At 37.0% G+C, this 26085-nt stretch overlaps 1 protein-coding gene across 2 annotated transcripts in view; it reads right to left on the bottom strand.

The window, feature by feature from the left end:
- Nucleotides 1-26085, bottom strand: part of ttll5 (tubulin tyrosine ligase-like family, member 5) — a 311958-nt gene that overhangs the window by 120300 nt on the left and 165573 nt on the right. For both annotated transcript variants that reach the window (XM_039741240.1, XM_039741241.1), the window contains 8 exons: nucleotides 25611-25908; nucleotides 23477-23597; nucleotides 18443-18589; nucleotides 18075-18172; nucleotides 17276-17418; nucleotides 16044-16466; nucleotides 14194-14381; nucleotides 6233-6369 (listed from right to left, as the gene is read on the bottom strand). In XM_039741240.1, coding sequence (XP_039597174.1) covers nucleotides 6233-6369; nucleotides 14194-14381; nucleotides 16044-16466; nucleotides 17276-17418; nucleotides 18075-18172; nucleotides 18443-18589; nucleotides 23477-23597; nucleotides 25611-25908 — 1555 coding nt within the window. The remainder of the gene's footprint in view (nucleotides 1-6232; nucleotides 6370-14193; nucleotides 14382-16043; nucleotides 16467-17275; nucleotides 17419-18074; nucleotides 18173-18442; nucleotides 18590-23476; nucleotides 23598-25610; nucleotides 25909-26085) is intronic.

The following is a 26085-nucleotide window of genomic DNA, read 5'->3' as shown; positions in this document are numbered from 1 at the left end:
ATTATTTTAATAGCAAAACTCAGAGATTAATGATAAATACTGAAGGACAAATCAGGGAAGGCAGTATTTAAAAATAAATGTAATAACAGCTGAAGAATACTGGTGCCTGCAAAGGTCAATGCTCTGTGAATATAAAGCAGGGTTTAACTACCATCATTATTAATTCCTCCTCTAGGAGGCAGGACAACAGCTTTATGCAAAATTTGAAATTACCTAACAATTTTACAGCACTACAACAAACATAATGGCTTTTAGATGATGCACACTTTCTTATAAAAATGTTCTACTTTGCTCTAGTGATAAGTATTAATTAGATGGCAGTGTCTATCTCTAGAAAAGTGTATGCTTTTAACCCATTTATATCCAACTATCATAACTTTTCATGTCATTCATCCATCCATCCTCTTCTGCTTATCCAAAGTCGGGTCACGGGGGCAGGAGCTTGAGCAGAGATACCCAGACTTCCCTCTCCCCGGTCACTTCTTCTAGCTCTTTTGGGGGAATCCTGAGACGTTCCCAGGCCAGCCGAGACACATAGTCCCTCCAGTGTGTCCTGGGTCTTCCCTGTGGCCTCCTCCTGGTTAGATGTGCCCAGAACACCTCAAAAGGGAGGCATCCTGATCAGATGCCCGAGCCACCTCATCTGACTCCTCTTGATGCGGAGGAGCAGCGGCTGTACTCTGAGCCCCTCCCAGATGACTGAGCTTCTCTTCCTATCATTAAGAGAAAGCCCAAACACCCTGTGGAGGAAACTCATTTCAGCCTCTTGTATTCGTGATCTCGTTCTTTCGGTCACTACCCACAGCTCATGACAATAGGTGAGGGTAGGAACATAGATCGACTGGTAAATTGAGAGCTTTGCCTTATGGCTCAGTTCCTTTTTCACCATGACAGAACAATGCAGAGCCCGCATCACTGTGGACGCCACACCGATCCGCCTGTCGATCTCACGCTCCATTCTTCCCTCCCTCGTGAACAAGACCCCAAGATACTTGAATTCCTACACTTGGGGCAGGATTTCGCCCCCAACCCTGAGAGAGCACTCCACCCTTTTCCGGCTGAGGACATTGGAGGGGCTAATTCCCATCCCAGCCGCTTCACACTCAGCTGCGAACTGATCCAGAGAGAGCTGAAGATTACGGCCTGATGAAGCAAACAGGACAACATCATCTGCAAAAAGCAGTGACCCAATCCTGAGTCCACCAAACCGGACCCCCTCAACGCCCTGGCTGTGCCTAGAAATTCTGTCCATAAAAGTTATGAACAGAATCGGTGACAAAGGGCGGTCCTGGTGGAGTCCAACTCTCACTGGAAATGGGTTTGACTTACTGCCAGCAATGCGGACCAAGCTCTGACACCGATCGTACAGGGACTGAACAGCCATTATCAGGGGGTCCGGTACCCCATACTCTCGGAGTACCTCCCACAAGATTCCTCGAGGGACACGGTCGAACGCCTTTTCCAAGTCCACAAAACACATGTAGACTGGTTGGGCAAATTCCCATGCACCCTCCAGGACCCTGCTAAGTGTGTAGAGCTGGTCCACTGTTCCACAACCAGGATGAAAACCACACTCTTCCTCCTGAATCCGAGGTTCGACTATCTGACAGAACCTCCTCTCCAGGACCCCCAAATAGACTTTTCCAGGGAGGCTGAGCAGTATGATCCCTCTGTAGTTGGAACACACCCTCCGGTCCCCCTTCTTAAAGAGGGGGACCACCACCCCAGTATGCCAATCCAGAGGCACTGTCCCTGATGTCCATGCGATCAGGCAGAGGCGTGTCAACCAAGACAATCCTACAACATCTAGAGCGTTGAGGAACTCCAGGCGTATCTCATCCACCCCTGGGGGCCTGCCACCAAGGAGTTTTTTGACCACTTCACTGACCTCAGTCCCAGAGATGTGGGAGCCCACCTCTGAGTGCCAGGCTCTGCTTTCTCATTGGAAGGCATGTTAATGGAATTGATGAGGTCTTTGAAGTACTCACCCCACCGACCCACAACGTCCTGAGTCGAGGTCAGCAGCGCACCATCCCCACCATATACATTGTTGACATTGCACTGCTTTCCCCTCCTGAGATGCCGGACGGTGGACCAGAATCTCCTCTAAGCCTTCTGAAAGTCGTTCTCCATGGCCTCCCCAAACTCCTCCCATGTCCCAGTTTTTGCCTCAGCAACCACCGAAGCCACATTCCACTTGGCCTGCCGGTACCAATAAGCTGTCTCCAGAGTCCCACCGGACAAAAGGGTCCCGTAGGACTCCTTCAGCTTGACGGCATCCCTCACCGCCGGTGTCCACCAATGGGTTCGGGGATTGCCGCCACGATAGGCACCGACCACCTTATGGCCACAGCTCCGGTCAGCTGCCTCAACAATAGAGGCACGGAACATGGCCCATTCGGACTCAATGTCCCCCACCTCCCTCGGGACATGGTCAAAGCTCTACCAGAGGTGTGAGTTGAAGCTACTTCTGACAGGGGACTCTGCCAGAAGTTCCCAGCAGACCCTCACAATACGTTTGGGCCTAACAGGCCTAACTAGCATCCTCCCCCACCATTGAAGCCTACTCACCACCAGGTGGTGATCAGTTGACATCTCCGCTCCTCTCTTCACCCAAGTGACAGATGAAATGTAATGTCAGTAAAAGTAAAGTATTACACATGGAAAGTAAAAATGTTAGGTTTGAATACACAATGGGCGGTCGGAAAATCGAGAGTACACTTTATGAGAAGGATTTAGGAGTCATAGTGGACTCTAAGCTATCAACTTCCTGACAGTGTTCAGAAGCCATTAAGCAGGCTAACAGAATGTTAGGATATATAGCACGATGTGTGGAGTGCAAGTCCAATGAGGTTATGCCCAACATTTATAATGCACTGGTGAGGCCTCATCTTGAGTACTGTGTGCAGTTTTGGTCTCCAGGCTACAAAAAGGACATAGCAGCGCTAGAAAAGGTCCAGAGAAGAGCGACTAGGCTGATTCCAGGGCTACAGGGGTTGAATTATGAGGAAAGATTAAAAGAGCCTTTACAGTTTAAGCAAAAGAAGATTAGGAGGTGACATGATTGAAGTGTTTAAAGTTATGAAGGGAATTAGTACAGTGGATCGAGACTTGTATTTTAAAATGAGTTCATCAAGAACACGGGGACACAGTTGGAAAATTGTTAAGGGAAAATTTCACACAAACATTAGGAAGTTTTTCTTTACACAAAGAACGATAGACACTTGGAATAAGCTACCAAGTAGTATGGTAGACAGTAAGATGTTAGGGACTTTCAAAACTCGACTTGATGTTTTCTTGGGAGGAAATAAGTGCATAGGACTGGCGAGCTTTGTTGGGCTGAATGGCCTGTTCTCGTCTAGAGTGTTCTAATGGATATTTTCTAATGAATACCCCTAACGCAACACGAAACAAAGTGTCCAAGACATGTGGCCGCAGGTCCAACGACACGACCACAAAGTCGATCATTGAATTGAGGCCTAGGGTGTCCTGGTGCCAGGTGCACATATGAACAACTCTATGCTTGAACATGGAGTTCGTTATGGACAATCCGTGACGAGCACAGAAGTCCAATAACATAACACCACTCGGGTTCAGATTAGGGGGTTGGGGGGGGCCATTCCTACCAATCACGCCCTTCCAGGTCTCACTGTCATTGCCCATGTGAGCATTGAAATCTCCCAGTTGAACAAGGGAGTCCCCAGATGGTATGCCCTATAGCACCCCCTCCAGGCAGTCCAAAAAAGGCTGGCATACGCGCAAACAACAGTTAGGACCTGTCCCCCCACCTAAAGGCGGAGGGAGGCTACCCTCTCACCCACCAGGGTAAACCCCAATGAACAGGCTCCAAGTCGGGGGGCAATAAGTATGCCCACACCTGTTCGGCGCCTATCACAGGGGGCAACTCCAGAGTAGTAGAGAGTCCAGCCCCTCTCAAGGAGATTGGTTCCAGAGTCCAAGCTGTGCGTTGAGGTGAGCCCAACAATATCTAGCCGGAACCTCTCGACCTCGCGCACTAGCTCAGGTTCTTTCCCCTTCAGAGAGGTGACATTCCATGTCCCAAGAGCCAATTTCTGTAGCCGAGGATCGGACCGCCAAGGTCCCCGCCTTCAGCCACCACCCAACTCACACTGCACCCGACCTCCTTGGCCCCTCCCATAGGTGGTGAGCCCATGAGAAGTATAATTTCATGTCTAAATTATTAATCAAATCTAATGCCAAAAAGACTGATATACTGCAAGACAAACACCCTGTGCTTGGATTCTTCTAATTCTGCAAATTGCTCCATATTTAATTAGATTTTTTGGTTACTGATTACTATACTTAAGTGATGTATTGTGCTTATTTTATTTGGCCACCCCTAATCAATTCAATATATTATAATCTTCAATCCGAAGTTTTTTTTGTATAGGAAATTGTCTCCTGGCAAATGGATCCTATGTGATTAAAGAAAGAATTTCCAGTGCACATTTATGTCAATGGCAAAACATTATTCTCACGGGTGGCAATTTTATTTAGCAAAGATATATGATCTAGTACACGTGTTTCAAGACCTGTGTTTTATTTGTGCTAGGTAATGACTCCTCTGGCCACATTCCAGCAGTTTAATTGCAGTGTTTCTCTTTATAAATGTAACACAGAGAAACTTGCATTAGCACTGCTAGAGTTGTTACAGGACTTCATTTTTAGAATTCCAGTGCCAACTACTTCAACAGGAATAAAAGAGCCAAATAGGCATCACAATGCCAGACTTTTTGTTTTTATCTCAATGAAGAAAAACCACTGAAAATAAGAACAAAAGCAATCTTTAATGTACAATTTGGTCTAGGGTTTTTTTTTCTCTTTTATACCACACACACACACACACACACACACACACACACAGAGTCAGTCAAAAGTTTTAGAACACAGTTTAAGTCCAGAGAACAGCATGAAATGGTACAAAGGAAATCAAACTGTAAGAGGTTAAAAAAAATTTAAGGTACCAAATATTGAAAAACAATGCCATCTTCACTTATACAAAAAGGTATTTTACGAAACAAGTACTGGGTTAACAACTTATAGGTTTTTCTGCAGCTAAGGACGCTAATCAAACTTTAAAAGTTGATGCAGTTCCTCAGTACCAACTTTAACTGACTATACCTACAAGCCCTCTGTCTGTATAAAAGCAATGTTGGAACAAACTGTGTTGCTCCACACTCTGAAGCATTTTTGGACAATATTGCACTGTATATTGAGGTCATAATAGCAAAAAATATATAAAATAACAAAATAAGACACAGATGGACCATTATTACCCTTAAAAGTGTAGGTCTAAGTGCAAGAAATGCCCAAGTGTCAGTGAGTAAAGTTTCCTACATCCTCAAAAGGATCTTAGCAAGTTGAAGGAACTGTTTCAGGAACAGGCCCGTCCGACAAGGAAAGGCAACTGAAGACAGTAAAATGATTTACTGGTTATTACAGAAGAGTGTGATATTTAAAGCAATAATAACTATAGAAACATACAATCAACTAGGAGTTTTTAAGTATTGAAAAGTAGAATAACTGAAGCATCTAAAAAACAAAGTACTGTATCTGTAAAGTAAAACCTAAAATCAAAATCTGAGAAACACATGCTGTTGCCTTCCACTTACTGTAACAGCCACATTAATTAGCCTACTTTGTTGAGTACTGTATTGAATTTTGGTTAACATCAATAGGCTCTTCCAAATTGTAAGCAAGAATACAGAGCAACAGGTAAATGAAAAACAATATAAAATGGATATTTATAATTTAAAGTAAATTCAAACTACATATATAACACATCTTTACAGGTAAAGAGCACTGCCATAAGATGGTAAATCCTGTCAGTGTACTATGTGTTTAGAAGCACAGTGAGCAAGAAAACCAGTGCAACCTGGAAGCAAATGTAAAGTGTTCCTGTATGATGCTAGAAGTCGGCTAACCAAGCAAATGACAGCAAAACAGTAAAAGGTTTAATGTAAGGTTTAAGACTATGCAATTGAAACATTACACAAGTCAAACATGTATTTCCGTTCTCCTAGTGTGGAAAACAATTTACATTAACTGTATATCAAGACCTCTATAACTGAGCAAGTCATCATGCTGTTACCTTGCCAACCTGCATGCAAGCAAACTAAATAAATCAAGTTAATTACTGCATTACATATATAAATTAGCCATATAAGAGGTCTATATTCTTAACTTAAGTAAAGTTGTTTACCCAGCTTACCTTATATTACTGGCCAGGGCAGTCTCTGATGGCAAGCCTCTTAACGGCCTGGATGAAGAAGCGGCAGTGCAGCACGCAGGATTAAAAGGTGAACTCCCATGACTGAAAGCACCATTTGACAGGTTAAGATTGCTCAACTGCAAAAGAAACAAGAGTACTTGAAAATTCTTCTTGATGAGATAGTTGTCATTGTGCTGAAGCAAGGTGTGTTTCCTGCTTCAAACAATTTTAACATTAGTTTCTAACCAATTTCATTACTGTTTTCAGAAAACCTTAAAAGAACAACAGTAGCATGCTCACTTTAAAAAAAAAAACTTCATTTAAAGTGCCAAGTTTCAATTATAAGGGATACAGTAATTTTTAGTACTTGAGTGAATATGAAAACTCAATAAAAAATATTTATAATTCAGCGATTAATTAACAGAAATCCTAAAAAGAAACTTTGCTGTAATATTTCCAGTAAATTTCTTGGGCAATAAAGACTTGTAAATTAACACTTGAATGAAATTAGAACTGACTTGGTTCAAACAGATGACTAGACTTGATAAAACAAAAAGTGCATTTTTACAATTGAGACTGGAACTACTGAGCAAACATGGGCATCTAATAAACAAAAGTTGCAGTCAGCTCAGCACATTGTTACATCCTGCACAGGACTCAATTATACAAAACATAGCACAGTCATATCAGTAAAAAATCTTTTGAAACCAAATTATGAATCAAAATATTATAACAGAGGAGCATTGTAATCAGTAACTCACTCAAATGCTAAACATCTCTCTTCTCCCCACATAGGCCAGAATATGTCACTATTGCAGATAAAACTTGCAAACAGAGTCATCTGTTTAGATGTACTTCACATAAAATAAAAACAATGCAACTGTTTAACTCAAAGAACTCTGCACTTCACTTCACTTTAAATTCACTTTCCTGGTAATATTTATGGGGGCAATATTCCAGGTTAGACAGAGCAGGCCCCCTATATCTCTGCAACTTTCACAGAGAAACAGTCCCTCCAATAAGATCTGCGTCTGACCCTAAGACTACTCTGCAACCCCCATGGGATAAACAGGAGGCATTGCTGAAAAGAATGTTCCTTCAAACCGGTGCAGGAACATCATTATGGCTGTTTGTGCCAGCAATCTCACTCTTTTGGTTACTAACTAGAGTTCATGATGAGAGGTGAAAATGAGAACTTGCACTTTTTACTTATAAGCTGAAAGCTTCATTTCAGGGTTTATCTTTCAATTCACTATCACAGTGCACTATAAGATCTGCTCAAAATGCTGACCCAATTCATCTGTTAATCTCACAAATCACTTCACTTGTGAACAAGGCTCTGAAAAAACTGAACACTTCATTTGTTTGCAGCTGCCTATCCCTTACATGTAGTAAACAAGCTAGGAATCAGGGGACCAAGACTTCAAATTTGGAGATTCTAATCTTCACCCTAATCACATCACACTCAGCTGTGCCTCTGGAATCATTCGGAGGAGGTCAAGAAAATCTACAAAAATTAAAGATTAAACCTTTAGATTTCCAAACCAAATACTCCCTAAACCTTGGCTGCATATTGAGATCAGTCAATGAAAAATTATAAACACTACAGGATGCTGACACTGAACAGACTCCATTTAATATCAAGTACTGTATGTAAACAAAGATCTCACTCGACAATTACAGCACCCGGATGACACACAGCAAGTGCCCCTCAAACCCATTCTATAATAACACCTTCCACATTATACACGGCACACAGTCAAAATCTTTTTGAAAGTTTGCAAAGCCTATATAGACACACAGGACTAGAAAATTCCCAATAACCCTCAAAAATCTATGCAAGGACAAATAACTTGTCCTATTTTCTATAGTGAGGGCTGAACTTGCTTCTAAGATTTGACTGACAGACAATGCCCTTAACCAGTAAATCTACCATACGCTTTCCCAGAGAAACTGAAGAGTGTGATTCCATTTTTAAATGCAATACAGCTTTGTGGCCCCTTTTATTCAAGGAACCGACCACAACCCCAGTCTACTACTCTAAAAGCACTGTCCACACCTTCAAAACAACACTGACAAGAAATTCCCACAATATGTAGTGTTTTTAGGATTTCTGGTCAGACCTCATCCACACCTGAACTGCAGCAGTGTACAAAAAACTGATTCAGCACCAAGCAATGCTTCTGTTATTGCCTTTGACCAAAGACAAATCTTTCTATAATTAGATACTTAACTGAAAACAGAGCTTAACAAGCATTAGTGAATATGGTAATGTTCTAGAAAGAAATAATGCAGTAGGCAAATATAAATCCAATGAAAATAAAAGCAGAAACATTTTAAAATTCTAAACTGACACAAGAATCTCAAACAACTTTCATTGGAATCTCACAAACTGTACTCTAAGTGAGAAAAGCACTTTACCAACAGAAGAGAGACCAGCTGATGACTATACTTAATAGCTTTACTATTCATTTTTAAAATATTACAGATGTGACTTGCTTAAAAAGTTGCAAGCAGTTATTAATGTAGAGTATTTTGTTCTCTATGTCACATCTATGAAGTGTGCCTCACAATGTTTACAAAAATTGCATTAAGGTTTAAGATGACATAAAAATATCAATTCCGCATCCAGGCTCCAAGCTTGATTTAGATCACTATTTGAGCTGTTCGCACATGTTTTTCCATCTAATATGTATAGTGAAACAAATCATTAATTGAACAGAAGATGCAGAATAAGATTAGCAAAAAAAAAAAAATTTTCAGCTTAGTAATCCTTCTTTATCAACATGCCATGTATCTAGCATTACATTCCATAAAACAACAGCAGTTTGTGCCAATGGAACAAGGCCAGTCTACAAGATATAAGTGATATACCCAGGCTGCAATTATTACATGTTAAAAAATATAGTGTCTATATTGTTTAGATTTGCTCATACTTTACTTATACTGTACAGTATATCTCTGGGCTGTAGGTTTGACCCAAACCTTTCTTGGCAGAATATTGTTATTCAGCAAAGAAATCAAAGATTCAAGATACAAAAGCTCCTTTCTAAGGCATTACTGAATTAGGGTGAGTGTGAGGATATATTTAACCAAAATGAAACCTAAAGAAATGCTTTCCTAGCCAAAATGTTGAACTTTACCCATCACCTGCATTAAACAGTTTGCCAGTCACCACAAAGACAACTCTCTTGCCACAATACCTAAAGTGAAGTCGCCACTAAAATCTCATGTAATAATGTGGATAACATACTGTACAGACTCCAGACAGGTAATGACCAGGACAGAAATCAAACACTAGTTCCTGAGACAATATGTCAACCACATTCACTACTGTGTCACTAAAAAATATCTTCAAGGGTATGCTTTTCACCTAATTCTGACCAGGAAACGGGTTCATGCCCTCAACACAGCCTCTGCATCTACATTTCCTCTCTTAGATTGACTTTTCAGACATTTCCTTTTACAAAAGACCCTGCCTTCTTGGACACATTAATTCTAATGAGGCCTGATTATCATGGACTTTTTGCACATGGCAGATAAGAGGCCAATTAAGGCTATTAAAATAATTTAGTGGCCTGTCCTAATGATATCTTCATTTGCTTAAAACAGCAGAGCTTACCGCAGAAAAGAATTTTTGTCTAGCTACTTTGAGATATTTTATATGATAAAAACAAGCTACACATAAAAAACAAATTCTGAATAAAAAAAAAGAAAAAAAAAAAAGATTAAAATAAAGTTTTGATAAAGATTTATATTTTTTACAATGAAATAAATGAAATGTAAAGTAATAGTTAAATGCAAGACTCCTTAAAATCCTCTTAATGTAACCTTAGATGCTGTAAAACTAGGTATGCTGGCGCCTTTCAGGGTCTTTTTTTTCAAAAGGGTGGATTGAGTACATACTGTACAAAAGAACAACAGAATCGCATTGATTGTCTTTCATTTCTGTCTAGTCCAGGCTAGGATGGAAAAATCCTTTCCTAACATAGCACTAAGGGTTTCTAAGGTATAATATGGTGCAATTAAGTTTAAAACCGCTACATAAGAAACATGCAAAACCACTGAAATATTTTTAAGACTATTAAAAAAAAATGTACTTAGCAGATATGCTTCAATTCTTTTATATAATTTAAGGTAAAATCCTGTCACTTCAAACCTATAAAGCCCACAACATACAAAATAGCTACCAATTCTAATGTATAATGTAATCGTAACATTTCTAAATGTACAGATTCTGAAGTGTCACAGTATTTAGTGCAAATCAAAGATGTTATTTCCAATTCCAGAAGTAAGTCAATATACTGATATTTTATTAAACCGTCTCGAACTTGTCTTGGTACAAAATGTCCTGACACAGAACTGCTAGTCTATAATATACTGAAAAGCTGTGTATGTCGTGTGCATCTCTGAGGAAAAACATGACAAAACAAAAACTGTCACTCTCGTTGAACAAATGAAGTCAGTTTCAGAGAATGCTTGTAAAATTTCAGGCTAACAGAAAAAAAAAAAATAATCCAGAAGTAAATTAAATGAAGCATGTTATATGTGTACTTTTATAGATTATATTGCTGAACACATGGCTTGTTCCCCTAATTCCCTATACATTAATAGTAGACATATTTTGCATCTGTTAAAACAACATGACAATGAAATAGCATGTGTCAAATGTTGACTCATCCCAACTCTCAGACCTGCTATCTTAAATAATAATTTGTACATACAATTAAGTGTTTAAATTCACTATGGTTTTATTTTATGGAATGTACAACCTGTATAAAAATTGTATTTGGTTGCTTTCCTGGGGTCTTTATGTTTTAGTGCATATTTGCCCACTTGAAGCAGAAACAGGACAGCAACAATTCCAATTCAAACACCCTGTTATGCTTTCCAGCAAGAATATATATGAACAGAATTTTACTCTTTTAGCTGTTTTGGGTATCTGATAGTAAGGCCTATTCTACATAAGTAACATTAAAAGACTGTTGTTTCCAACACTATATCCTAAAACAACACACTATAATTACAGTCATTAGACTGATATTGGTTATCTTAATAGTCACTGATTTACCAGTCTGTCTTAATAGTTATTGATTTATCAATTAACAAATGTTCCATCTGCTTACTAAAACATTACACTTAATTACTACTACCCAGTACTTTCAGACATTGTAAAAAAATGAATCCCTCTAAACCTATAGTTTTAAGCCTTATTTGTGTCTGATCGCTTCAAAAACAACAACTACAAGTCCTTCAGAGGTAATAGTCTAGCTATTTCCACTGCAACTACTACAAGCTGTTTTACCAAACATATCAATTTACAGCTCTAATTACATCTCTAATACACTATCTTGTATGAAAATAATCACATGCTGAAAAGATACAACACGAGTTGGCAACTTCTCCCAACTGACATAACAGCTTTATCTATCATATTCCTTAATAAAAGGAAATAATAAAACTTCATTCTGTGTGGTCCAGCACCATCCCACAAAACTAAACAAGCCTGAAAGATAGGCAAGTATAATGACAGGAACCCATTTCACACTTAGTACATGGAGCCCTGCGAACATGATGTCTCCCAGCCATGAGGATCCTGTGCCAATTCAGTACATTCTTTTATTTATAAGCATCAATTACTACAGAACCTTAGTGCCTGTTAAAAAGCAGCACAAAGGATTACCCTACAGGGAATCTGATAATGAGACCTCACACACTGCACACCTCTAGAAAGATGCAGCCTCATTTACCCTTCTCAATATTGAAATTCATTTATTTGTTAATCAACAAGTCACTGAACTCAAGAGAATGTCACATTGTGTCATAGTAAAGACACTCTTAGGGTTGCTGTAAATAAGTAAAATGCAAAACTACATAATTTAATATACTCCCATAACCTTTCTTCACACAATGGTGTATTAACAGGAATTTGAATCTCTTTTTGCCATTCCACTCTGTTTATCAGAGACAGCACAACATTAGATATTATCATTATTCTATTCCATGCTGACCTCTAATTTATGCCTGAACAATACAGCAGTTAATACACCCATCTCCTCAGACATGTGTTAAAGAAACCATTAATATGCAAAATCATTTTTGACCAAGCAGTATAAGACTTATTATTCACATTCAGTGGGAAGACCTACCTGATCATCAGTGGTAAATACTTTCTTAAATGCAATCTATACTAATAAAAGGCAAAGCTCCCCACTGACTGTCTGACTCACTGACTCATCACTAATTCTCCAACTTCCCATGTAGGTAGAAGGCTGAAATTTGGCAGGCTCATTCCTTACAGCTTACTTACAGAAGTTAGGCAGGTTTCATTTCGAAATTCTACGCGTAACGGTCATAACTGAATCCTACTTACGTACATGTATACGGCCATAGTCTGCAGCTCAGTCGCCGTGTGAGGTGGAGTTGCGTCCCTCATAGTCACGCCTCCCACGTAATTGAGTGCCTGCCCATAATATAAGGCCGTCCATCAGCATTACACAATTGAGAAGGCACCAAAAGAATATGAAGCGAGTGACGCATACAATATTCATAAGTGCAGCTATTGCGGAAACAAAGCACGGTGTAAACCTTAAGTTTAAATTAAGTTCATAGACATGGCGTCATTGGTGTTTGTCATGCCTACGACGAATACGATAGATACGATGCGAGATACAAGTTTAATGAGAAGACGCAGGGTATAAACGAGACTTTTGATCACTTTGTAACGGAATAGCACAACCACAGTTGAGAACCTTCGATGCATGTACTCCGAGCGGCTCATGTGAACTGACTGTGAATGCAGAACGCAAACAAAAAGCAAGACCTCCAAAGAGCGCTGAACAAAAAACGCATCACACAATTGAGAAGGCAGCAAAAGAATATAAAGCGTGTGACACATACAAGCATATTCATAAGTGCAGGTACTGCAGAAACAAAGAACACGGTGGAAAAAGTCAATGTCCAGCTAAAGGAAGACCATGTAAAACATGTGGTAAATTGAACCACTTCACTAAAGTTTGCAGGACTGGGAAAGGTAAACCCAGGCATGCAGTGTGTGATGTCTCAGATAAAGAGGAAGACGAGCTGTTTATTGATGCAGTACGAAAGGAACAACCCTCTGAATCTGAACAAGCCTTTGTAGACATATCAATAGGAAAGCAAGGTGCAAAGCTTAAGTTTAAATTAAGTTCATAGACACGCTGCCGCTAAATATTCGCAGGCAAATCCACAACTTAATACCGGGAATGGCTGTTAAACATCTTAGATTCACGAGTACCTATTTGGGTAGTGAACACTTCGATGAATGAAACCTGTTATCTTTACAACAGTTGAGAAACACAGAATATAACGTGAACACAACACATCCTCCAAATACGAACCTGATTGAAAGAAATAATGATAATCAAATCCTTGATGACAGCAACACTCATAACAGTCACAAAACAATTACATTGACAATCATGTTACGTTACTTTTAAAATGTTTCCTTTTCTTTTTCATAACTTATTTAACACACTACTTCTCCAATGCGAAGCGCAGGTATTTTGCTAGTGCTCCATATAAGCCAGATATGCAATCAAGTAAACATCCCGAATGACACTAGCTATGACAACAGTTTCTAAAATGTTTCATAATTTTGACATATGGTGGCAAAGATGCAAGAGTATACCCAAAGTGATATAACACAGGTAATGGTGCCGGACCAAACAGAATAATGGTTTACTTACGACAAGGGTACAATTTTGCTATACTATTTAAAATCCAAAAAACATTAATTTCAATAGTGTTTTCTTTCTTTGTAAAGGGATTGACAATTATGTTTAATATGAATGCAATAGATAGATAGATAGATAAACATTGTTCACTCAAAAAAAGTTTAAATATTTTTTAAATGCTGTTTGTTTTTTGGAACATATACGAATCTTGAGAAGAATATTATTTAAAAAAATGCAAAAACTTACATGCTGAGTCAGGAGGCTAATGTGGCTGGAGGCAGAATATTGTCTTGAGGCCTGCTTCTCTGCTAGCCTTTGTAGCGCAGTAGCAATTGCTACCTGGCTGCAGTCATACTGTGGGAAGATGTGACCACCCTCCTTACACATGACAGTATATCCAGGTCGAGACTTAATGGGACTGATCTGTGTGGAAACTAAAAACCCAAAGGTAAACTTTTCAGATACTGTGTACTGTGCTTTTTTACATTTATATTTTCATCTATTATGGCACATCTAAAATTTTAAAACAGAGACTACAATGTAACGGAATAATGCAGAAATTAATGTATATAAACAGGCATAAATACAATAAGAAAAAATTATTCTCCATTTCCCCTATAACCCAGTTATATTTAGTCCTAATCAAAAAGAACATGACTGACCAACTGATTATTTAAAATTTTTTTTGTATAAACATAAACTTCAAAACTTTATAAAATGAAAGGGTTCAAACACCAGGGACTGGATAAGACAAAACTATGCCTTATTCACATTCTGTTTCTCATTTTTAATTTACTGCCTTTAATATTTAATTCTATTGATTTATAACATTCAATCCATTTCTATGGCTACTATCTTAAAGTTAGGGATGCCAAAGTGGTTCTTCAGGGAGATGAATGCCATAGGGAAACCATTTTTCATTCTCAAAAGAACCATTCCAAATGAAGGCTCCAGAAAGAGTTTATTTATTTAGATATTTAACACGTTCCAGAAATAACCATGAATAAATGGTTACAAAATTTCTGGAATACCAATGGGTTCCTGATTTTAAAAGTCTTTGTTATTGTATGAAGCAAGAGTCCTAAGTTCAGGTTTTCTTAATCTCTTAGTAACATGCTAGGTAGTCTGTTATACATTAAATATTTCTGCTTTATCAATATATATGGAACATTTTCAAAGCCAAAAGAACCAATTTCATTTGCAAAGAACCCTTCTTTATTTTTAAGAGTGTAGATATACTTTATGCATTGTTAACCCTGGGTCAATCCACAGTTTGTCACTACATTTCATCATATTAAAAAGCCAAATATATCTACAGTAGAAGTTGCTTCTAAACCAGATCTAATCATACAAGTGTCTCCCCACATTCTCTGAAAACTGACATAATAAATACTAACCATAACATTTTCAACATAAACATAATTAAAGGTTGTTTATTTCCAAACTGGCAAAAAAGGGTGTTCTATAGTTTGACCCAAGCCACAATACCACTTCACATACTTTTCCTTAAGTTAGAACTTTGTAATTATTTGCAGAATGTATTACATTGTGCAGTATTCTTGTTATTGATAGGGTTTTTAATTAACATAGAAAACTGTGAAACCCAAAAATAAAGAACAGAAAACTAAAAATTGGCAAAATAAAATGCCCATGCAAACATTTTTTTCTTCATTTAAATTTACTGAAGATTTTATTTTAATAACGTTAATAAACTTGGTGCCAATATTTGTGACATTCAAACTCAAAACTACTTTAAAAAATGTGGTTCCCATACGACACAAAGTTAAACCACTCGTTCGCGGCAAACAGTCTTATTAAGCTCACAGAAAGTACATGCTGTATCTATGCAAAAATATAACAGGAACAAACCAGGCACTGGATGAAGATCAATATTCAAATATAACACAGCATAAAGAGGTTTGTTATAACCACTGTTTAAACAAATGAATCCAACCTAAGACAAACACTGAACTAAAATGAAAAAAAGGTTAAGTCTAAGGTTTTACATAACAACACTGAAAATATGTAAACAGAGAAAGATTTAGACAACACTCATAGTCTTGTCATGACGAACGTACATGAAATAGAATTCTTACCATGCCTTGCAGATGTTGGCCTGGATAGCTTCTGACTGTATATCTGAGTGGCACTTGGTAAAGAAGACATTGAATCAGAAGAAGGAACTAAACAAGTACCAGTCCTGCAAGGCCGTAAACCTTCCTGATGTAGGCTGTGTCGAGAAAGATTAGTAGCAGATGCAGTCCTGCTTAGTACAGATGACCACTGAGGAGAATTTATGTCCCCTGAAGGAGATGATGCTGCTGCTGCTGCTGCGGAAGTTGATGAAGTAGCATGTGATGTTGATGAAGCAGGGCGGTGAGAGTAAATCTGGGCATAGTCCAGAGCTATAGACTGAGACTTTGAATTTTCTGCAGAACTCTTCGGAGAACACGAACTATGGACAACACTAGCTGTAGAAGACTCTGATGTACATGATTCTTCATCTTTTGATGACAATGCTAAAGTTAATGAAAAGGTTGATTTAGATGATATGTGAGAGCACAAAATAAAAGGCAGCCTAAAACACTACAGGTTGCACATCCCTAATCCGAAATGCCCAGGACCAGCAGTATTCCTGTTTTGGATATTCTCGAATTTTGGAATATTTGCATATACATAATGAGATATCTTGTGGATGGGATCCCAGTCCAAACACAGAATGTATTTATGCTCCAAATTCATATACACCTTTATACAAATAACCTGGAGGTAAATAATTTTGTTCATGAAACAAAAGTTGTGCATATTAGCATCAGCAGAACATCTGCATCAGTTGCCAACAGCAAACAATGGCAGGAATTCATTCTAAAGTTATGATGCTATGTTTTGATTAAAATGTTACTCTACAGAGAGAATAAGGAAAAAACAGAGTAATGACGGTTGATAAACTGGTGCCAAAAGTTTGCAGATCGTCAAAGCAGATTCCCGCTTACCAGCTCCGTTTGTCATACATGCTTTGGTGTGCCACTTGAAATTAAACCAGAGACTAAAGAAATCCATTAAGTACCAGCTTGTGTGTTATTCATATCACCAGCTAAAAAATAAATAAAAAATTAGAGGGAACACTGGTCAGAACCTCACATGGGCAAGTGAGGTCAGGTATGGAATATTTCACTTGTAGTGTCATGTCGTTGCTCCAAAAGTTTTGGATTTTGGAATTAGGGATTTGTGATACTAAGCATGTGCTGCAAAAATACAGGTTTTAATTTGGTTTGTATCCCTTAATTTTTTTTTCTTATATTTAATTATCTTAAAAAAAAAATCTTACTTTTTTGAGTCCTGAATTTGCGTTGAATTTCTGATTGTCTATCCACTCCACATTTGGTAGTTTTTGGTCCAGTACCCAGAAAAACACTGGCTGATTTATTTTTGTGTGTATAATATGTTAAAACCTCTTCAAGATCACTCTCGCTAAAATGAAATTGGAAACAATTTATTTAATTAAAAATACAATTACCCAAAACTTACCTTTCATTTTTACAAGTCAGATAATAAAACAGATCTGTCACATATTTAGAAAGATGATTATGAAACAGTCTAAGCTGGCAATACAGCATATGTTTATATTATGTGAACTTAAAAGTGCTTGAACTTCATCTGGAGCAGAATTTTTCCATACAACGTGTTACACAAAACTAAGGATTTTTAAACAACAAAACTGAGTGTTTAAAAATGGCTCATGAAAAAGCAATATTGTACCCGAATTATAGCTGAGAGTGATGCAAATCAGCAACCTCAAAGTAATAGAGCATCTTAGAGGAAATCAGTATGAGTTACACAAACTAAGGAGGTATAAAGTTAGCCCTATAATTACATATACACTTTCCAGAACCTTTGAAACTTTTTTTTTTTATTCATTGGAAGAGTATTTCATCTAGGTTCACAGTGTATATATATATACACAGTAACCAACCCTTTGGTTTCTATTTCACTTTAAAGAAAAATAATTTTCATGTTATGGGATTATACATAACCAGCACATAAACTAAGGGTTTCACTTGTTTTGCTATTTTTTCTTTTATTTTACTAAAAAGATTTGAAGTTCTAAAATTGATTTTTGTCCTCACCTGGCTTCAGTCACAAACATCTCAAACAAGTCAGCATTTACATATTGTTCTACTTCTTTTTTTAAGCTTTCCATTTTGTTTAGCATCTGTTCAGTTTCCTGAAATTAACAAAGCAAGTTAAATGTGTATTAAGACATTAAGAAACAATCACTTAACTGACTTACTATAATAAGCAATACAACAGTTTAATTTGTCCACGTTGTGTAAATGTGGTATTCATGACAGTTTAATATTCCATTATTTCTCATCCTAGTTTTCATTTTGCTTGGTATTATAAGGTACAGTCACCACTGGCTACTCCATTCAAGATCAAGTTTTAATAAATGTAATCTTCCATTAAATAAATATAAACATGAAACCATTATTACCTTGTTGTAGCAATGAATAAATTCTCCTAGCTGGTGTGACAAAATGCGACGTCTAGCAGAAAACGGAAGCCTTCGGCTTGGTAAAACCATCCTCAGGGCCTGCTGAAGATTACTGGCTGCTCGTTTCAGGAAACGAATCACTAATTCCTAAAGCAAACAAAAAACAATCATTGCAAAAGATTAAAACTTACGGATATAGCAGTGTAATCTGGCAAATTTTTGTCAAAATTGCTGTAATAGCCTTGCATTACTACGTGTAATTTAGGAGTATTTACTTAAAGACAGTATTATATGATGGCCACCTGGGGGGCAGATATTATTTTAACAGCAGCTTTGTTAGTTAATAACTAACACAATTCACAACGAAAATCATTAATTTTTTTTTTTTTTACATATTATTGACTAGGAAAATACCTGCGCTTCGCAGCGGAGAAGTAGTGTGTTAAAGAAGTTATGAAAAAGGAAACATTGTAAAAATAACGTAACATGATTGTCAATGTAATTGTTTTGTCACTGTTATGAGTGTTGCTGTCATCAAGGATTTGATTATTATTATTTCTTTCAATCAGGTTCGTATTTGGAGGATGTGATGTGTTCAAGTTATATTCTGTGCTTGTCAACCATTGTAAAGATAACAGGTTTCATTCATCGAAGTGTTCACTACCCAAATCGGTACTCATGAATCTAAGATGTTTAACAGGCATTCCAGGTATTAAGTTGTGGATTTGCCTGCGAATATCAGCTTGTCTTCCTCTTTATCTGAGACATCACACACTGCATGCACGGGTTTACCTTTCCCAGTTGTGCAAAGTCAGTTAACGTGAGCCGCTCGGAGTACATGCATCGAAGGTTCTCAGCTGTGCTTTTGCTATGTCGTGTGATCTTGCAATGTGCACGGCTTTATTTAATGTTAGCTAAGACCCAGGACTTAAAAGTTTCTCTCGCACTTTCGCTGAGTTTGTGCCAAACACTAGTCTATCCCTGACCATCTCATCTTCGTTTGCATAAGCACAGTCCTTAACCCGCGAATATTTAGCGGCAGCGTGTCTATTGGACAGCTGCTGACGGACGGCCTTATATGGACAGGCACTCAATTACGTGGGAGGTGTGATGATGAGGGAAGCAACTCCGCCTCACACGGCGACCGAGCTGCAGGCTATGCCTGCATATGTGTGCATATGTACGTAAGTAGGTTCCAGTTATGACCGTTACGCGTAGAATTTCTAAATGAAACCTGCCTAACTTTTGTAAGTAAGCTGTAAGGAATGAGCCTTCCAAATTTCAGCCTTCTACCTACACGGGAAGTTGGAGAATTAGTGACGAGTCAGTCAGTCAGTGAGTGAGTGAGTGAGTGAGTGAGTCAGTCAGTGAGGGCTTTGCCTTTTATTAGTATAGATATGTACAGTCATTTGAGAAATAATTTGAAGGGGCCTTTTTTTCCTGATTTTGCTAAAGACCCTAAATCTATTTAACATTCTATGGTAGTGCTAAATGTCAATGTTTGAATCGAAAAAGATTGACTACTTTAATACTAAAGTATAATTATTATCATAATAATAAAATCCATGTTATAGTTTCCAAGCTAAGATAATGATAAAAAGTATTATAAACCAAAAACAATAAAATATGATGGTATGTCTAGAACAAAAAAGATAATTAAAGTTTAAAAATCCATTAACATCTGTGTACTTACATACAAGTGTACAATCAGCAACAACATTAAAATCAAATACCTAATGTTGTGTAGGTCCCCCTCATGCTGCTAAAATAGCTCTGACCCATCAAGGCATTGAAGGTGATTTTCCTCAATAAATAAATGACCAAATATGATATTTTTGTCACATTTGTTTAGCTGTCTGATGATGTTTTAAGGCAGATCTATGCAGGAGTATGTAAAACTCTGAATGGCTCACTTACTTTCAAGCACCACTGTGCATACAGTATATAGTGACATCTGCTTAAGGAGAGCAGAGTTTCAGTGACTTGTTATTAACTGTTTCATGAACTCATGTGAAAAATCTCTATGCACTATCCAGGGCTCTGACATCACCAAACACCATCAATCCTGTTAGGACTGCTTGAACAAATGTTTCTTGCTTTTTATACTACAAAAGCTTCGCTCTGATTAGTTATTCAGTGCCTACTGATATTTTTCCTGAAGATTCCTTTTTCTAGTATGTGTGGTGTTAGAGGCTAACGTATGAAAACCAGTCGTAGAAAGAAGATTTGTTTGTCATATCATTTATATTCCTGCACACTCATTCAGACTGGTTTAATCTTAATTTACTGTCATGGTTAATTGAAACTCTAAGTTGCATGTCTCCTCTGCTTACTGACAGTAATATGTATTAACAAAATCAGCATCTTAACCGTAAACTGTGCATAATGGAAACTATACTTGTGTACTGCAGCATCTGTTTTGAACTCAGCCTGTCAAATGACATGTAGGATACAATTGTGCATCACATGCCTTAATGAGTTACTTGTTGTAGCTGATATTACAATATGCTGAAGGAAAAATGAATGTCCCTTCTGCACTATACAAAATGCTAACAAATGTATAATAATATATAATGCAGTACTTATATAATAATTTATATAATTAAAGAGATGGGTGTTTTGGGGATCATCTGTTGAGCAAGTTTTAAAGACATGGTGTCTTTGACCATCTGCACAATTTTGCACTGAAAAATAAGGGGCTAACTATAAAAAAAAAAAAAAAGAATAGTGAGCCTTTCATATTATTATTGCTGCCTAACAACTGTCCTGGGTTTAAATCTTGGCCTGAGGACCATCTGTGACCAGTCTGTACTTTTTTGTGATGTCGAAGTAAACTTTTCTTTGGGTACTCTGATCATTTTTCTCTCAAAGATTAAAAAATATCCAAGTTAGAATATGTGATAACTCCAAACTGGCCCTGCTGTGCATGTTCTTGTGAACAAGCACTGTAAAGGACTGGCACTCCATCTAGGGAATGTCCCTGAATGGTGCCCAATGCTGCATGGGTGGACTCAATGGGTTGGACAATGGATATAAAGATATACAGATTTGAGCAAGCAAGGAATATCTAAGAGGTTGCAGGTGTCCATAAATCACTTAGGAAAAGAGACAGCCGAGGAGAAATTCATTGAACCTGGATACACATGAACAAATAAAGTAATCTCTTCCTTGAGGATACAGGCCTTTTTTATTTATAATTTTTAATTACATGACTTACAAATGGCATATCTCAGAATACATATCCAAAGCAACAGAAAGAATTGTAGTTTGATATAATGCAGCATTATTTTATTACTTTTGTGTTATGCCAAAAGAGTAAACTGGAAAATACATAAATATGTAAAAATGCATGCATTTTTTGGTGAAGTTAATTAAAACTGAGGCAAAAAGTTAATTAGCAGCAAAAACTGCTCACTAATTAAGAAGATGGCTAGAATGTAAACCTTCAGCCACTGCAGCCCCCAGTAGTGGAGCTGGACACCCCTGCTCTAAAGGAAATCTGGAAATCAGACATTACAATATGATGTGTATACTTGTCTGTGGGGTTGTCTGAAAATTCCATGGATGGAACCTCCAGGAGTACTTCTTGTGTGTCTAGGTCAAGCCCTTTAAAAGGGCCACCCATATTGCTGGTAGACAAGTGTGGAATCAAGAACAGAGTAGAGGCAAGAGCACTCCTGAACAAAGGAGGTGTAAACAGATATATTAGCATTATAGATGAGAGCAGGAGGATGACAGGTGACATCAGTGCAGGTTTCTCTTGATCATTTGAAGTTTTGTTTGCAAATATTATAACCTAGCATTTAGCGGTGAATTTCTTTGTGTTTGCTGCGGGTGTTCTTGTACTATTGTACCTTCCTGAAAACCTTCTTGTTTGTGTTTTTTATTAACATCCAGTTGTCATTCTGTGTTTGGTATCTGCTCAAGACAATATCCATCTTCCAAACCTGCTCATCCAGAGTAGGGTTGTAGGGAAGCTGCAGCCCATCCCAGCAAGTATCTGGCACAAGGCAGGAACAATCCCTGGATGTGACAACCTTTCTGTTTACATAGCATTTAAATTTTTATGCAGTACAGTGAAAAATAATTTTACCTTCACTAATCATGCCTTACTTTTTTTGCATATATTACACAATGAAAAGACTTAGATCTTTAGGCAAACCTGAGTAAACAAACAATATAGTTTTTAATTCATGCATCCATCCAGTTTCATAACCTAGTTATCCAGGACAGGGTTGCAGATCAACACTTTCTTTTATTCAAGGAACAAAATTATATAACACTCTTACCACATGTTTGAAAAATCAATTGCCTCCATATTTTCAATATTTGAATGCAGCACAACTAAATGCTTCCTATGATTTGATATCAGTTTTTTATATCCCTGTTTCAGGTGCTGGCACTGCCTCTCTATTGGGTTCAAGTCAAGACTTTGACTAGATCAGTTCAAAACTTTAACTTTCTTTCTTCTAAGGCATTCAGATGTGTTGCTTTAGTGTTCTCGATCAATGTCTTGCTGTATAACCGAACACTTCAACTTTGGGTTGCAAACAGTTATCCTGGCATTCTCTTTAGAATATTCTATATAATAAAGCGCAGAATTCATTGTTCCTTGAAAATGCCAAGTCTTCCAGGTCCTGTGACAGCAACACATCCCAGCACCACCATTTGCATGTTTTATTATAGTTATGATGTTGTTATTTTTAAGTGCTGTATTAGCTATATGCCAAATATCTTAATGTCTCTGTTGCTCTAAAAGTTCTACTCTCGACTTACAGTATCTCTCCATACAGCATTATTTCAAAAGTCTTTGTGAATCATCTAGTTGTTTCAATGCACAAAAAGCGCAGCAAATGATGTCATATAAAAGAAATATTGCAATCAGTGTAATTTATTTATTTATTTTTTTTTTAACAACTGGAGAAAATTAAGTCTTATAAAAATCACAATCTTGCGTCCCTTTGTACCAACTGAGTTAAACTGATTTTTTTCATTAATTACATCTGTCCTCTTAATAAAAAAATATTTTCTTACCATTTGTTCATCCTCTTTTGCTGCCCAAGCTGAATTGTCATTTGACTCGCAGCACTCTTCCATTAGACGTTTCTCTACTCTTTGCAGGTAAGATGAAAATGCCATGCGGGCCTGCACTTTGCTACAAGAAGGAATATAGAGATATAAAGAACTACTCAAGCAAATCAATCATTAAGTAAATCAGTGTAAAATAAATTCAAATACAAATGCAATTTATGTCTGAATAGCTTCTAATGATTAAACAGTTCATGAATGGCAATGTATTTACAGATTCAAAAGTCCTAGCCAAAAAATATAAATGTTGCTAATCAAAGTAGGACATGCAAACTAACTTGAGGGATGGACAGACCTGCTAAGCAGCAAATCTTATGACTTGTAATCCTGTTTCACTCAGACTATAACCCATGTTTTAATATGTTATGTTTATAGGAAATTAAAAAAAAAACTTCTCCTCTACAGGTTAGCTGTACTGTATTCTAAAACTATTCTATATGGCATGTTTATTTGCATATTTAAAATAAAACTGTATCTATGATAAAATCCAGTCAAATCTAATTCAGTCACTTCTATAGGTTCTTTTGAAACAAAGACACAAATTTTGTTTGTTTTGTTTTGGTGATGGCAATGTTATTTTCATTAGGTTCTATTCAGCTCCCGTTTATGAACCCACTCATGAGTTCAAAAATATATTTGTCTTATACAAATTCTGATGTTCTTTCACTAATACAAGTTCTGACAAATGACATTTTGTTACATCAGTTTTTCTGCTGTTTGCCAGTTTGGTTAGAATTATAAATGTAGCAACAATGAAAAAACAAATGTAAAGAAAATAATGTAAAATGTTATACAGTATCCATCTTATAAATAAAACAGACTGTCTGAACCTATGGCAACTACTAAAAACACTAATTTAAAAATTTTAAGACATGATAAGTTCAGACGTGCATATATAACAAGATTATTATGCTTCTAAATGTATGTATTATTGGCAGGTATTAACAATAAGAGAACAAAGAACAAATTAAACCATTAGACATATAGGTGTCAGGCCAAAAAAAAAAATCTGTTCGCAATATGATCTAACAAATCACGTAATGTACGTTTAAAACTCATTTCAGGACTTCTCAAAAGAACCACTTTAACTGCGGTGGTCTTCCAGTAGTTCCTCTTCCGGTTCACTGATGTTAACATATGCCAGGTGGAAAAAAAATAATAATCTTTTTGAACAAATACATACAGAACAGGGATCTGTACTTCGGAAATAAAAGTCAGGGAAAAAAAATTAAAATAATCTGTTGGAACGAGTTACATAATTCATAATTTTCTATTTTTTTTTTGGTCGACACCTACAGGGCTCTGTAGGTTTTACCCGAATTATATCTTGTAATATTTATTAAGGATAATCATCAATTTTTGAAAATAAAATGTTTTTTCTTGTCACAAGATCTTGGAACCATATGAGAATATATATATTTATATCATACTGCTTTACTTTCATATGATTGCATCTAATTATATAAGAATATTAAATGTAAATTTTAAAAATCTAGATCTCCTATATGGCCAGAAAAAATCTCATTAAAAAGATAGTACCAATCAAATCCCAATTAGAAAAAAATTCTCCTGGCTTTAAAAGAATACAGATTTGTTGATATTGTGGTGGATGAAGAGAGAACCATTTGCATTCCTACAGGCTTTTTAAATTCTCCAGAAGCTTCAGGATTGAAGCAACATATCCTTATAGTAAAAATTTTAGTACCTAAGTCTGCAAAGTTTAAATCCAATATACTTTTTAATATATTTATAAAACATACAGAATTTAGGAAATTGTGTTTAGTGGAAAAATCACTAGACAAATGATTTTATTCCACATATAAGTAACCTAATTCAGACTGTAATTCTCAATTAAATAAACTTTTACAATGACATAAGTTAAGCTGAGGATCCAAAATTTAGGTATACTGGAAACAGACTTGATAAGTTTATGCATACTGTAGATTTAACATGATAAATATATATGCTCTTTATTACAAAATGTACTTGTACTGTATGTTGTTATTTCATATTTTAAATGTACCTAGGCAAGGACAGGAAATTCTGAAATGTTTATGCATATATGTATGTAAAATCTCACCTAAGATTTTGACCTTGCTGAAGTTTCTGTAACAGGTCAACTTTTTGTTTTGGTTGGCTTGTAATAGTTACACTGTCCTCATGTGCCTTTTCCACCCCCCTGGTTTCAGAAGCTATGGAAACAGAATTCTGAGATTCTGAATGAACATCTTTATTTTGGCAATCCTGCTTCTGAGACACTTCTTCTTCCTCATCCTCCTCTTCTTCCTCCTCCTCTTCTATCTCTGACTCATTTTCTTCTTCATGGTCAGACTCATCCTCTGCACTGTGGAATTCATCTTGCATTTTTTCTTTTAATCCTACAATCAAAAAAGATATCTTCAATATTTCTTATTTCAAACTTATCAAAATATGTATGCTGCTAAATAGTGATTTGTAAAACAGGAGGCACCTGTACTAACTAATAAAAATGTGCAGCAAATAAATAACGTGGTCTCCTGGAGCAGCAACTTGAGTTCACAAGACACGCAATACCC

This window comes from Polypterus senegalus, chromosome 18, assembly GCF_016835505.1.
Source record: "Polypterus senegalus isolate Bchr_013 chromosome 18, ASM1683550v1, whole genome shotgun sequence".
NCBI lineage: Eukaryota > Metazoa > Chordata > Cladistia > Polypteriformes > Polypteridae > Polypterus > Polypterus senegalus.
This window is presented reverse-complemented; position numbering and strand designations above follow the sequence as displayed.